Source organism: Lepus europaeus, chromosome 15 (genome assembly GCF_033115175.1).
Source record: "Lepus europaeus isolate LE1 chromosome 15, mLepTim1.pri, whole genome shotgun sequence".
Classification (NCBI taxonomy): domain Eukaryota; kingdom Metazoa; phylum Chordata; class Mammalia; order Lagomorpha; family Leporidae; genus Lepus; species Lepus europaeus.
This window is the reverse complement of record NC_084841.1, coordinates 62,699,286-62,712,893: the sequence shown is the minus strand read 5'-3', so window position 1 is coordinate 62,712,893 and position 13,608 is coordinate 62,699,286. Positions and strand designations below refer to the sequence as shown.

Below are 13,608 nucleotides of genomic sequence, written 5' to 3'. Positions count from 1 at the left end.
TTGATTTCTGCCTCCACTCAATTATGGTTGGAAAAGATACTTGGTGTGATTTCAGTCTTTTCAATTTGTTAACACTTGTTTGTGACCTAACAAAGGGTTTCCTATAGAAAATTCCCTGACACTTGATCAGAAAGTGTATTCTTCTGCTGCCAGTGGAATGTTCTGTATATAAATATTAAAACCATTTGGTATATAGTCTTGTTGGAGTTCAATGTCTTCATATTGATCTTCTGTTTGGGTGTTCTAGTCATTATTGAATATGTGGTATTGAAATTTATGGTTGTTATCCTTTTTTATCTATTTCTTATAATTCTGCGAACATTTCCTCTATACATTTAGGTGGCAACATACATTTATAATTTTTGAATCTTTCTGATGAGTGATCCCTATTTAATGTCTATTTTGAGTAGGAGGGTACCTCAAAAAGTTCATTTAAAATGTATATCATGAATAAACTATTTCTGAATTTAAAAATACACTAAAATAAATTTACTTTAAAATCCATTAGTCCATAAACCTCTTGAAGTATGCCCATATCATTACCACTTTTCCATTTTGGTTGCTGTTTTTATAGAATATCTTTTCACAGTCATTCAATTTTACACTGTGTGTCCTTAAATCTCAAGTGACTTACTTATAGGGAGCACAAATATATTCTAAGAAATACTTTTGAAAAATGAGAAAATATCATCCTAAAGCCAGCATCATGATTAACTGGCAGACACTGAGGGCTTTCTTAGTAATAACAGGACAAAGAAAATTATGTCCATATTCACTATTATTCAATATTTTGTTGGGCATATTGAGACCACAAAATACATGAGTTAAAAGTATAAATCAGGACAGAGGAAATAAACTATTTGTATCTAATAAAATTAGAAAACAAATTCAGTAAGTGAATTGATGATGATAGCAATTTGGAAAGCAACAGCTTTCAACATATAAGGAGACTTCAAACAGTTAATGAAAAGTTATAATTTGAGGATAAGTTTAGGATCTGGTGTTGTGGTACAGTGAGTTCAGCTGCTTCTTGGGATGCCTGCAACCCCTACAGAGTGATGGGATCAAGTCCTGCCTCTGTTTCCTATCCAGTTTCCTCAGTTTTCTGCTAATATGCACTCTGGAAGGCAGCAGATGCTGGCTGAAGTATCTGGATCCCTGCTACCCACATGGCAGACAGACCCTGATGGAGTTTCTGACTCTTGGTTTCAGGATTGAACCATTGAGTGCAACATCCCCCAACCCCTTTCTCTCCCCCCTCTGTAACTCTGTCTTTCAAATAAATAAATCTTTAAAAAAATAACTAAATGTTTAACTATCTTGCAAAATATTTGAAGCCCACACATAGTTTTTCAATAATACATATTTTCAAGATTTTAAATACCTTTTATCTCTATGGATTTCAAATTTATTATACCAAAATAAACGTCTTCTAGTTCTATTTTTCCACAGCTTTTTGAGGTACCCTCATACAGATAGGGGACAACCTATGAGAAGGTATATTTGGAGAAAAGGTTATATTGGCAAGAAGACAGATAAATACTTAAGAATGAATTTAAAGTGAAAAATACGAGACATACATGAAAAATTTAAACACCACTTAAGGACATACACACAAACACACAAGTGCATAAATGGATATTTTAATTCTCAGCATCATGATAATTTTTCCTTAAAGTTAATTTAAAATTTTAAAGTGATATGAGTACACAACTGCTTATAAATTAGACAAATTGGGGCTGGCGCTGTGGTGCAGTGTGTTAAAGCCCTGTCCTGCAGCGCCGGCATCACATGTGTGCCAGTTTGAGTCCTGGCTGCTCCTCTTCCGATCCCGCTCTCTGCTATGGCCTGGCAAAGGAATAGAAGATGGTCCAAGTCCTTGGGCCCCTGCACCCATGTGGGAGACCTGGAAGAAGCTGCTGGCTCCTGGCTTTAGATCAGCTCAGCCCTGGCCATTGCGGGCATCTGGGGAGTGAACCAGCAGAATGGACGACCTCTATCTCTCTGGCTCTTACCTCTCTCTGTAATTCTTTCAAATAAATAAAACAATTCTTTAAAAACAAAAAAATAGAAAAATTAATTTTAAAATTGATAGGAAATATGAATAAATAAAAATTGCTGGCAAAAATCTCCAGAGAATTAGTAATATGAAACAATCCCTATGTATATTAATACACAAAATAGTACTACAATAAATTAATCCACATATTTAAATATGTATGAATTGTAGCTTTAGAATATCCTAGAGCCAAGGAACAATATAAAACATTCAAAGTTAAACACACACACACAAAAAAACGGGAGCTTAGTTTTGATAAGGATAATACTTAAAATCAAGAAAAGTGTTTGGGGCCGGCACTATGGTGCAACAAGTTAAAGCCCTGGCCTGAAAAGACAGCATCCCATATGGGAGCCAGTTCTAGTCCCAGCTGCTCCTCTTCCAATCCAGCTCTCTGCTGTGGCCTGGGAAACTGGTGTAAGATGGCCCAAGTCCTTGGGCCCCGCACCCACATGAGAGACCCAGAAGAAGCTCCTGGCTCCTGGCTTTGGATTGGCGCAGTTCCAGCCATTGTGGTTATTTGGGGAGTGAACCATCGATGGAAGATCTCTCTCTCTCTCTCTCTCTCTCTCTGCCTCTCTCTGTAGCTCTTTCAAATAAATAAGATAAATCTTAAAAAAAAAAAAAAGAAAGAAAGAAAAGTGTTAAGGGGAGATAGATGACTCAATACATGTTGTTAGGACAACTAAGTATAATATTTGGATCCACACCTCATTGCAAACATCACAAAAAATTTTCAAATTGATCAATGATCACAATGCACAAAATTAACCCTTAAAATTACTAGCAGGAATGTGGTAATGTTTTAATGTTTCTAAAGAGACAAAAAACAAAAACCCTCCATAAACCATGTAGACAATTTACAAATAATTTTACATAAAAAAATACAATAAGCATGGCAAATAATACTATAATCAAAATTTTAAAATAAGTACAACATAGTAGTTTAAAAAATAGATACTTTTAGCTCTTTCCATAGAGTGACAGATATATTGAAAGAGGCCATTTTACAAAGCAACATGAAGAGAAAAGAAAACATAAATATAAAATAAGAAAAAACAAACACAAGGAAGGTAATTTCCAAATAAAACAAACACGAAAAGGTCTTAACAAATGAAAGGTTACAACTACTCAAAAAACTAAATGAGTAACTTTGTCTTTCCAATAATAAATAAATAAATAAATATTTGGAAAGAGTGGTTTGGGGCAGGCACTGTGGTTCAGTGGCTCTGTCACTGTTTGGTACCCCCACATCCCATACTGGAGTAAGAGGGGTGGAATCCTACCACATTTCTCGGAGTTTCAAATCTCAAACAATTGTCAAAGCCCTCCGCTGGGAAGTCTAAGAACAGACACTCCCCTACACTGTTGGTGAGGATATAAATTTGCACAAGTTCTGAAAGGCAATTTGGAAATATATATTTATATTACAAATGTGTATAAACTTGGATTCAGAAATCACAGTTTTAAGAGTTTACCTTACAGATATTCCTCCAGGTATTAAAAAGGCATGCATGTAAAAGGTTGCTTTTTTTGGCACTCTGTAGTAGCAGAAAATGTAACACAACCCAAAGGCCAACCAATGGAAAAAGAGAAAATATAGTACATATCTACTAAGGAAAACATCATATCTGATTTTCAACAAGTAATAAAAAATTCCCTGTGGATGCTCATGGAAAGATTTCTATGAAATAAAATTAAACTAAAATGCCAGATGCCAACTGTTTACTTCCATGTAAAAATTCAGAGGATAAAAAACTTATACTTCCCTATATTTGAATATTATAGACTCTGAAATGATGAACAACCAATTACTATGTTGGCAGCAGGACAGGAGGGATGAAGGCAAACCAGGCACACAGGGATCGGAAACAGTGGGAAGCTTTCATTTTATACCATTGATATATAATAACATATAGAAAATATAGAAGCATTTCTCTTGAAAACATCAGAGAAAGAATATGTGTATGTTTTCTTAAAGAAAAAAAATGTGAGAATCCTACAAAGGAGAGAAAACGATACAAGATACTAGACTTTGCAAACATGATATGATGCTATGGCAATAGGTTTAAAGAGTAAGCAGTTTTCATCCAAATTATTTCCCATTCCTGGAGGCAAAAATAATATATTTTCAAATATTCAGCAGACATTAAAAAAAATCCAATCATTATGTAATCAAGGGAAAATTTAAGAAAATATTTACAGTGATGGCAATAAAATATGTAGTTAAATTTACACATTATCAACAACTATACAGACCAAGAACTTATTCACTAGGTTAAATTCCTATCGGCCAGAAGCAATAATTTTGATTGGATTTTAAAAAGGCATAAGGGCAAAGCTAAATCAAGTGCAATTTATAAGACATGGGTGAGGTCCAGGCGGTACAATAAAAAAATAATTAAGGAAAGCAAAATCAAAATAAAAGCATGATCTATCAATCATAGTCTCGTAAGAATAGAGCATCAAAATGTATCAAGTGAAAAAAAGTATCAAATGATGAATAGGCAAAAATATAAAGAAAACTGGCTTCATTGTAAATTTGTCTATATTAACACAAAAAAAAACTAACACAAAAACCTAACTTGGGCTAAGGAGTAAATAAAAAATTCCTGTCTTAAATCTTTACTAAGAATGTAAAACAGAGCCTATGTTGACAGCAGACAACAGAGTGATTCTTCACCTACATTTTAATGTCAGAGGATGACAATGTGAAAAATATCCAAATATGTCAAGTAGTAAATGAAATTCTGTGAATGTGTAACTAATTTACCATTGAATAAATAGCAAATAATTATGAAATCTTAAAATATCCTGTTAATTAATTCTTCCTATGTTCAAGTTTTCCTTTTGTCCTTAGAAGTAGATTAAAAGACATTTATAAAGGATTGAAACATAAAAATTGATAAGTATTCTCAAAACAACCACTTACTGCGCACTTACCATGTTCAAGTCTCTAAGTCAGATACATTAACTACATGCTAACTCTGTCTATACACATACAAGATGAACAGCCACATATAGATGCACACCCACACATATGTAAAATGAATAGCCATAAAGTTTTGAATATTGAATGACATAATCCCTGTTTTAAATCTGATATACTTTCCACATAACAATTACATGAATGCTAATCTGTATTATATAATAAGACCTATTTTAAACAGAAGGAAACAGCTTCCAACAAGGCAGTACATTACCCATGATAGGATACATAGGAAGCAGTGGAGGCGAGGTTTGGATTAAGAGTGTTCAACAATGGGGAACAGGATTATTTGTATTTCCTATGACTTGCAAATATAATTTCTTAGAATAAATTCACTTTACCTTACAGTAAAACGTAGAACTCTTTTCTTCATAGACTCCTGCTTTTTCTTTGGGCATTTCATTTGATCCCATTTTGTCAATGACTTCTCCAAAGGAGGAATTCGGGTGTCAACACAGGGAAAGAAGAGGCTGGAAAGCGTATTGGCAATTCTCCATCCAAGATACTTGGAGAAAACTTCTTCCCCTACATCAGAAGCAACTTTTACATCATACCTCATGAAAGGATCAGTCAAATCGTTTAACTCTGCCTGTTGAAAGGAAAGAAAAAGGAACTAGTTGAAATACAATTAAATGAGAGAATAAATTATGTAATATTAAATGACAAAGTTAGTTCACTTTCTTTGATGATTACAGCATTAATCCTGCTAAATAAAATAAACTTTATAAAAAAAGACAGTTTCCAAAATAAAAATTTTTCAATGAGAAAAAAGTGAAGCATAAATGAATCCAGTCTTAAAATTTTGAAAATTTAGTAATAAAACTTAAATTTTTAATTTGACTCACTGGGCACATAAGAATTACATAAGTATTTCTAAAATATATTTAATAAGAAATTAATCAATTAAAGTAACACATTTTATAAAATCAGACTTCCATTTTCTTCTGCACAATTTGAAACTTACTTGAAGTCAATGCAACATTCCAATAAAAACAAAAATTTTTAAGTGAAAAACAAGGGCTTTTGTTTGATTGAAGATGTTTTAGTATTTCAATTTTGATTAAATCTAATGTTCTAATATCAAAATAACCACAAGAATTCCACAATATTTAAGCAGCCTTTTTATCAGCAGTTATTTTCTGAAATATTCCATTTAAGTTCAACAGTGTCTATGACTGATTTTTATTTTATTTATTCTATTTTATATTTTATTTTATTTTATTTTATTTTATTTTATTTTATTTTATTTTATTTTATGTTTGACAGGCAGAGTTAGACAGTGAGAGAGAGAGACAGGGAGAAAGGTCTTCCTTCCGTTGGTTTATCCCCCAAATGGCTGCTACGGCCAGCGCACTGCGCAGTTCCAAAGCCAGGAGCCAGGTACTTCTTCCTGGTCTCTCATGCGAGTGCAGGGCCCAAGCACTTGGGCCATCCCTCCACTGCACTCCTGGACCACAGCAGAGAGCTGGCCTGGAAGAGGGGCAACCGGGACAGAATCCGGCACCCCAACCAGGACTGGAACCTGGAGTGCCCGCGCCGCAGGCACTAGTGAGCCTAGTGAGCCGCGGCGCCGGCCTCTATGACTGATTTTAACTACTTCTTTAGAGATGGCCAGAAGCATATTTTCCTTGGCTGGAATCAGTAATATTAAAGGAAAATACAAGTAAAATGTCATGTGCTATGTAATTTTAAAGTTCACAATATGTTCATACTGGGAATTCTTCCTTTATAAATAAGTTGTATGCTGTGTTTTTTCATTTGTTTTTATATTTTTATTTAATACTACCCATCTTCATGCAGCTCATTACTAGTCACTCAGAATTCATTTTTAGTGCCTATTGAACCTGTGGGAGGAAGCATTGGAATGGAAAATGTTTTGCTGCATGAGAACATCTAACAATCTCCAGGATTCCAAGATCAGGTTGGGCTCAGTGAAGTTGTCGTTCAAAGACTGATTATTGAATTATCTATGCAAAATTGTAAGGAGAAAAAGAGTATAGTCTCATGACAACTGAAAAGGTTTAATACAAATGAGGACAAATAAGCAAATGTAATTTACCTTGAAAGCCACTGGGAATGGGAAAGAATAACAAGCAAAAAAAAAGAAAGAAAGAAACACTAAAAAAGATAAGATGAAAATCATGCAAACAAGCAAGCCTGTAGCACGCAACACCTCTTCTGGCTATATAACCAAAGGAAACGAATCAGTATGCTGAAGTGATTCCCACTCTCGCCTGTTTATTATAGAGCTATTCACAAAAGCCAAGTTATTGAATCAACCTAAAAGTCCATCAACAAATGGATGAAGGAAAAATGTGATGTACATATACTTTTCAGCCATGACAAAGAAGGAATTCCTGACATTTGCAGCAACATTGATAAGTCTGGAGGACATTATGTAAAGTAATAAAAAGTCAGTCCCAGAAAAATGAACACCACCATGTGATCTCACATTTGGAGTCTAAACGAGTTGGTCCTAAAATTCAAGGGTAGAATGATGGCTACAAGAGGATGAGGGGAACTGGAGGGGGTGGGAGTACTGGAGGGATATTATGAAAGATATAAAAATCTCAGACAAGGGTGAGTTCAAGAGATCTAGTTTATAGTATGTTGACCATAGTTAGCAACTATATTGCATTCTTGAAAATTGATGAGGGTAGATTTTCTAAGTGGTTTTTTTACATTAAAAAATGATAACTATGTCATTAGTTCAATTTAGTCATTTCACAATGAGTATATATATATGTATATATATATATATATATATATATATTTCCAAATATCATGTTGTACAGAATATACACAACTTTTCCAATTAAAGAAGTTTTATGGGGCTGGCACCGTGACATAGTGGGTAAAGCTGCCATCTGGCATGCCAGTGTCCCATATAGGCACTGTTCTGATTCCAATCCAGCTCCCTGCTAATGCACCTAAGAAGGCAGCAGAGTATGGCCAAGTGCTAGGACCCCTGCACCCACTTGGGAGACCCCAGTGAAGCTCCTGGCTCCTGGATTTGGCCCGGTGCAGCCCTGGCTGTTGCAGCCATTTGGGGGTAAACCAATGGATGGAAGATCTCTCTGCCTCTGTCTTGATTTATTTATTTGTAACGCAGAGTTACAGAGAGGCAGAGGCAGAGAAAGAAAGGTCTTCTATCCAGTGGGTCACTCCCCAGATGTCCACAATGGCCGGAGCTGCACTGATCTGCAGCCAGGACCCAGGAGCTTCTCTGGGTCTCCCAAGCCGGTTCAGGGGCCCAAGGACTTGTGCTATCCTCCACTGCCTTCCCAGGCCATGGCAGAGAGCTGGATCAGAAGTGGAGCAGTGGGAACCCGAAACGGTGCCTATATGGGATGCCGGCACCTCAGGTGGTGGCTTTATCCCCTATGCCACAGTACCAGTCCCTAAAAAATGTTTTAAAAATGGCACTATCAGCAAAAGAGAGCCCCTTCTTTATAAGAAGTATTTCAGAAAAATAAGAACTAACTAAGAACTTTTTCACTAGTCACCAATAAAATATATTCAGTTTTAAATATCTTTTATTTCATCATCTCTGGATGTTGGAATCAATCCACAATTATGTTTAAACTATTCCCAGTTGAACTGATCCTTTTTACTAACTATGTAGAAGCCATGAGAAGAGTATTCTATTTGAAACAAGTTAAACTGTATTTGACACTTAGTAGCTGTTGTGACTTTGAGGGCATTATTTAGCATCTCAAAGTGAGTAGCTTCATGTATAAAATAATAATCACAACACCTGCTTACCACCTCTGGTTTAATTTTTCATAAAGGAAAGGTACTTGAAAATCAATAGAAACATATGGCATTGCACAAATACGAGATAATGCAGTGAACTCTACGATTACAGAGAATAATGAATGAATAAATACGTTAATGAAATAAGTGGACCTACAAAAATAATGCCATCTGCTGTCATAATTTCAGGAAAAACACATTGTTATCAAGTGTAGCATTATCCGTAATATAGGATCTCGGTGCCATTTCCACCTAGTCTCATTTGCCTAACCCTTGCTTTCCTCCCTCTGAGGCAGGAGGGGCTGTACCTAGTCTGAGACGCAGGCTCTGAGCAAGGTGAAGGCATTGCCATATCTTTCACTACGGTTCCCTTGTTGGAAGCTCAGGCGAATTTCCATCCTTCCTTAGTCTCCACTGTCTTTGACTTAGGAAAATTTATTCTCACCTCAAACATGTATTTTGCTTATTGATAAAAGTTTTTATTTTTCCACAGGAAGTAGTCAGGAGGGAAAAGGGGGCCTACAGTTTGAAAGAATTGAAATCAAGTGTGGCTCCTCTTCTGCTTCCTAGTTAAGAATGCACGTTTGGGGAATCTAGAGAACCTCTCCAGAGCTGTTTTGTGCTTAGTTTTGCTTCTCGGGCTACTCACTGTTTGGAAAGGGGAACTTAGATCATACAGGATGGTCTGCTGCCAGTCTGTGGACAGCAGGACAGGGTTTGTCCCTTCCCCTACTGCTCTGGGCTTTGCAGAGACCCCCGGCACCAACCACGCAAGACCCAACCCATCCCCAGCATGCCAGAGACTATTTGGTGATAGCACTATTTTTTATCCATCAGCATTTTGTTCACACTTCATAGTCATCTTCTACAGCCATTTCCCCTCTTCTTTTACATTTTACAGTTCAGATATATAAATGCCACTGATGCATACATTTATTTCTGGTGAGTAGATTTACATAAAATTTTAGTGACCATCTTTTCCAGAAGACTCCAAATTCATAAATCTAATACTATCTAGCCTCACAATGAACACCTCTAACTTCCATCAGCTGGTTCATTCTCCTAATATATACAACAGCCAAACAGTGGCTTAATCTGCTATGCCACATTGTCTGCTCCCCCTTCCACTATTTTTCCTTTAACCTTCAAAGTATAAGCACTTCATTGGTAATCAGAAAAGATTATCTCCTGTGGGAACTGTAAAATCTACAAAGGAGAACGGCCAGAGTTAATTCCTTGCTACTTAAATTGTGGTTCTTCGACCATCTTTTTGTCACTGCCCGACAGCCTGTTATCCATGCAGAATCTCAAGCCCAACTCTTGTATGACCATTCAAGTTTAAGAAGGAGTGACGCAGTGGATGGAATAGCAATGTCTCTCTTCTCACAAGTTGTGTGGAACACGTGATTTCTCGGAGCATGTTTCCTCATCCCTGAAATGGAATAACAATTCTTCCTTTCACGGGGTTGTTGTCAGGATTAAACACAAGAGTTGAATAACTTTCTAACATAATGTCTGGCACTCAGAAGCTCTTTAATGAATGTCAGTTCCTTGTTTATATTTAATCTGGGAGACAGCCTGATACAGTGAGCATGGCAGAGCCTTTGGGTGAAGCTCACTCACAGAGCATCCAGCAGCAACCAGGCCCTTCCTGGATCATGTTCAGAGGCAGATTCCTGATCTGCATTGGTGGTGCTCACATGGGTTCACACAGGCAAGAGCCTGAGCACAACAAACACTCACACTGCCTTTCATTCTCCTGAAGCAATGTATCTGTCACACTGACACTCTAAGTATTTAAGGGACTGACACTAAGTATTTGAGGGACTGTACTCTTTCAAACACACCTCCCTTTCCACACTTAGAGTTTCCACATGTGTCAAAAGAAAAGCTACCTTTGGAGGAGGGGGAGGAGGAAGAGGAGAGATGGGCACTGAGAAAATGGGACTATTCATGCTGTTTATTCTATTTTGTTTCTCTACAGAGTGCATTAGGAGTATAAAAATATCATTAAGAACAAAACAAATTTTATTTGAACAATCTCACCATGAAATGTTAACCACAAAGTGTTTTACCTGATGAGTTGAAGCTACTCTGAATTAAGTCACATAGTTGTATTAGCTGTATCCATTCCTTTCTGTACCCATTCCTTTCCTACACCAGATGGTGGAAAGCACTTACACATGATGACTTCTCCTGGATGTGCCAACATATGCTGCTGAATTGCCTATACAGAACAACCTTGCTCATTGCAAGTCTCCCCGGAAGTATTTCAAACAAAGCACATCAATTAACATTTGTTTATTATGCCATTGTGAGTGTACTGCAGTTTTTTTATTTCTTTCCCAAAATACTCAGGCAACAGTTGGGTTTTTATTGAATTTGTCACATGAAGGGCTAACATTTAGGGATCAATTGAGAAGTGTTTTCCATTACAAATATGCTTATTAAATAACTCACCTCCACTAAGCCTCATGTTTTAGAATTATGGAACACAGAATGTTATTGATTAACAGACGTAACTATGAAAGTACATAATGTCAGTGGTAATTCATTTACCAGTGTTGTAGATAAATTGAAGTAATCAACACAATATTTTATTAATTTATGTCAGAAGGTATCCTATAAATTGAATACGTATTTTTAAAGCATAAAAAGAGAAAATTTCGAATCAGTGTTGTGGCATAGTGAATTAAAGCACTGCTTCTGATTCCAGCATCCCATTTAGAAGAGCTAGTTTCAGTCTTCGCTACTCCACTTCTGATTTAGCTCCCTGCTAAAGCACCTGCAAAAGCAATGAATGAATAACAGCCAAAGTACGTGGGCTCCTGGAACCATCTGGGGGAACTTAATGATGTTCCAGGCTCCTGGCTTTGGCCTGGCCTAGCCCAGGCTGTTGTGGACATTTGGAGAGTGAAAGCAGCAGAAGGATGATCTCTCTCTCTCTTTTTCTCTTTCTTTCTCTCTCTCTGTGCCACTCTGCTTTTCAAATAAATAAACAAACAAATCTAAAAAATGAAATTTCTGCTTAATACCATGAATACTTACGTATATTCAAACCTAATGAAGCAACTATTTCCACTTGAAGGTATAGTTGATGATAATTAAAGCCATGTTTCGCTCTGTGTAGGTAAATGACTATAAAATTACCTTACATGAGGAACAATTTGGAGAGTAAGGAATCAGGAAAGGAAAGAAAAGGAATGAGCTGTACTATAATCATAAGCATTTTTGATAACTGGAGTAAGAGTGGAATACATTTTTACTCCATTTCATTTTAATCAAAAAATCTGTGCCCATGCCATGTTTTTAGACGTTCCCTAGTTACACAGGGAGTGAGGAACACCTAAAAACTGACAGAATTTTCAACTCCTTGTGAAAGAAAACTTCAGATGTCTTTTTTCCCCCATATTTTCTCCTTGTAAGTCAGCAGAGTCTTGGAGAAAAGTTCTTTTTTTTAAAAAAAAGTTTTATTAATTTATTTGAAAGAGAGAGAGAGAGAGAAACTTCCATCTGCTGGTTCACTCCCCAAATGACTGCAACAGCGAGGGCTGGGCCAGGGCAAAGCCAGGAGCCAGGATCATCGTCTGCATCTGACATGCTGGTACAGGGGCCCAAGCACTTGAACCATCTTCTGCTGCTTTCCCGGGCCATAAACCGGGAGCTGGATCAGAAATAGAGCAGCCTGGACTCAAACCGGTGCCCATATGGAATGCTGGTGCTGCAGATCGTGGTTTTACCTGTTATACCACAGGACCAGCCGCTCAGGTGTCGTACACCATAGATTTATGCCTAAACACATGTCATGAAACACCAAGTAAATATACATTTACTCTAAGTTAAAATTTAAGTTTACAGCTCAGGTCTGCTTAAAGATAATGGTAACTTATTCCTAACTAAGAAAGAAATTAGGGTTAAGGGACCAAACATTTATCTGAAGCCCTATTACGTACCATGAACTCTGGTGGGGTTAGTGGCTTATATTAAGTTCCACTGCATAATGAGAGGTACACGAAATTCAAAACCATTATCCAGGTGTATTCTCATTGAAACAGGAAGATTCCTGTATAAATATAATTTTTTGACTTTCTACATCTTCCATAGGCTTTAGCAAGGACTCACAAAATACATTTGTTTCATATTTTTATACTGATTTTGGCAAAAACCTTTATTTAATTTCTTATTTTACATATTTGTAGTGTGTTAATATTAAATAAGGAAATTCAAATTAAATTAAGTGATATTTTAAAATCATCAGCTACTTTTATCATTTGTTTTCATAAATTATATATTCTATTGCTTAATATATCACTCTATCTGTAGCCAATTTTTATCTAAAACATATTTATGGGGTGAGCATTATGGCACAGTGGATTAAGCAGTCACTTGGAATAACCACATCCCATGTTGGAGTCCCTGGTTCTATCCTTGTTACTCTGCTCTTCTGATCTAGCTTCTTGCTAATGTGCCTGGGAAGCATTGGGTGATGGTTCAAACACTGGGGTTCCTGTCATACACCAGGGAGACCTGGATGAGCCTCTGCACTTATGTGGGAGGCCTGGAACAAAATCCTGGCTCCTGGCTTCAGCCTGGTCTAGCCTCAGCTGTTGGAGGCATTGGGGAGTGAATCAGCGGGTGAAAGATATTTCTCTGTATCTTGATCTTTATCACTCGTTCAAATAAATTAATACATCTTTAAAAAAATTGGGCTGGAGTTGTGGTGTAGTTTGGTTAGTGGGTAAAGCCACCACCTATGATGCCAGCATCCTATATGGGCTACGGTTTGAGTCCTGGCTGTTCCACT

The 13,608-nt window shown here is 36.7% G+C and overlaps 1 protein-coding gene across 1 annotated transcript in view; it reads right to left on the bottom strand.

Annotated features, from left to right (window-relative positions):
- The window catches only part of TMEM232 (transmembrane protein 232), a gene marked incomplete at its 5' end in the record, with an annotated part of 285,351 nt that overhangs the window by 117,004 nt on the left and 154,739 nt on the right, over positions 1 to 13,608 (bottom strand). The window contains one exon of the mRNA XM_062211950.1: positions 5,390 to 5,637. Within this exon, the coding sequence (XP_062067934.1) occupies positions 5,390 to 5,637 (248 nt within the window). The remainder of the gene's footprint in view (positions 1 to 5,389; positions 5,638 to 13,608) is intronic.